Raw genomic sequence first — 1803 nt, forward strand, 5'->3', positions numbered from 1 at the left:
CGTGTTCAGGTTACTCACACAGCTGGACAGATCCTTTAATCTGCCACGAGGACTGAACTACACTGATCAGAATGTGGAGGTCAAAGGTCACAATGGTGCATCCTATTTTTAGGTAAAAATATGAAGGAAAGACGTGTTTGTGACTGTACCTGGCAGCGATTGTAGCTACGTTCACCATCCAGGCCATGATCTGCCCTCCAAATGTATTCACCTGGGATTCAAACACAGCAATGATCTGACAAGTCTCAGCGGTACCATCACACACTGATGAACAGTCACATGTAAAACAGCTGGGCCTCATTTACAAACCTGTGTGTAGGATCCATCCGCACTATTTCTCATCTGCAGTGAAGGTGAAGCACGTCGGCCTGTCAGAGGTTCAGTCGACTAAATCAGTCTGCAGGCACGGCGAGAGTCTGACTGTGGCTCAGGTTTGGAGCTAAGTGGGACGACATGAACACGCTGAGGTCTGCTCGTCAGATCATACAAACTGCAGCGGAACAAATCACTGAACATCCTTTAAGAAAGAAACAGAAATCATGTCCCACAAGTCGTGACGACGCAGCACCGACACACAGCTGAGACGCTGATGTGGGTGAAGAGACTCAGCTGAGAAAACTATTAAAGGTTTACTGTGTCCATGCAGGACACAGGTGGATGGATCTGGCTCTACTGACCCGCTGCCACATGGCTTCCTTTTGGAGGCCAACAGGATGAAGTCCTGGAGAATCCCTTTTGCCTGATTGGCTGCAGTGGGAGATCCCATCGCGCCATGACGCACCGATGGAGTCACCACACGATATATGAAGTCATCGTTGTCGACCAGCTGAATCAGCTCGCACTTCCTGTTTGAGGAAACATACACACTGTTAAAAAGGGGACTGGCAGCACTGTTTAAAGACTAAGCTGCAGTTTACTCCACAGGTATGCATGGCAGAGGCAAACAGCTGCTTCTGTGCTTCACCAGCTGAGGGGTGGAGCTCGTGCATAGGGACACTGAAGGGGAAAACTACATAACAAAGGGCTTGGTGATGACCGTGTGACCTCTGACAGCAGTCGACCTGGAGTCCTTCTGGTAGAAGGTTCTGGAAGGAGCTCAGAGCTCCTCACACTGCAGGTATATCTGTAGATCACCAGCCAACCACCAGCCAGGTTACATTTTTATTAAGGCCAATCATGTGTGTGTTCTCAGGATGTTATTCAGACCCTTGGGCAGGCTGCTGATACCTCCTGGGGAATTTACCTGAGGGTCCAGAGTCAGCAGCTGCTGGAGGCTTCTCTTAACCTGCTGCAGTCAGCCTACGGGGCCGACGAGCTCCACAGGCCTGTGTGGATCAGCATGGAGGGCTTACAGAGCAGCGACAGCACAGCAGTAAGCACATAATTATGTAGCAAAGAAAACAATGATAACTCTAAATGTATTTTAGAGTCCTGTGAGTAGCCGCCCTTTGTCTTGTTGACAGAGCTGCGGCCTTCTCTCAGCTTCATGATGTCGTCACCTGAGATGGTTTCACCTCACAGGTGAGCCTGTCAGGGTTCATTGGTGGTGTTGGGACCATCAGTCGTGTTGTGTAGAAGTCAGGGCTGTTAGCTGTGTACCAACCTATTTGACAACTGTTGAAATTCATATTATGGCAACAACCAATGAGCTAAGTAAAGAGAAACAACAGCCCATCATTACTGTCAGAACTGAAGGTCAGTCAGTCGTAAACTTTGAATGTGTCCCCAAGTGCAGTCAGAAAAACCATCAAGACTACGATGAAACTGTCTGACATGAGGACGCCCCAGGAAAGGAAGACCAGG

General features: G+C 49.1%; 1 protein-coding gene across 1 annotated transcript in view; it reads right to left on the reverse strand.

Moving 5' to 3' along the window:
• LOC102301824 (acyl-coenzyme A thioesterase 11) overlaps nucleotides 1-1803 on the reverse strand; it is a gene marked incomplete in the record, with an annotated part of 27903 nt that overhangs the window by 665 nt on the left and 25435 nt on the right. Inside the window, 1 exon segment of the mRNA XM_042215687.1 lies at nucleotides 678-845. Coding sequence (XP_042071621.1) covers nucleotides 678-845 — 168 coding nt within the window.

The sequence above is a fragment of the Haplochromis burtoni genome, unplaced genomic scaffold (genome assembly GCF_018398535.1).
Source record: "Haplochromis burtoni strain Fernald_Lab_line unplaced genomic scaffold, NCSU_Asbu1 Contig_794, whole genome shotgun sequence".
Classification (NCBI taxonomy): domain Eukaryota; kingdom Metazoa; phylum Chordata; class Actinopteri; order Cichliformes; family Cichlidae; genus Haplochromis; species Haplochromis burtoni.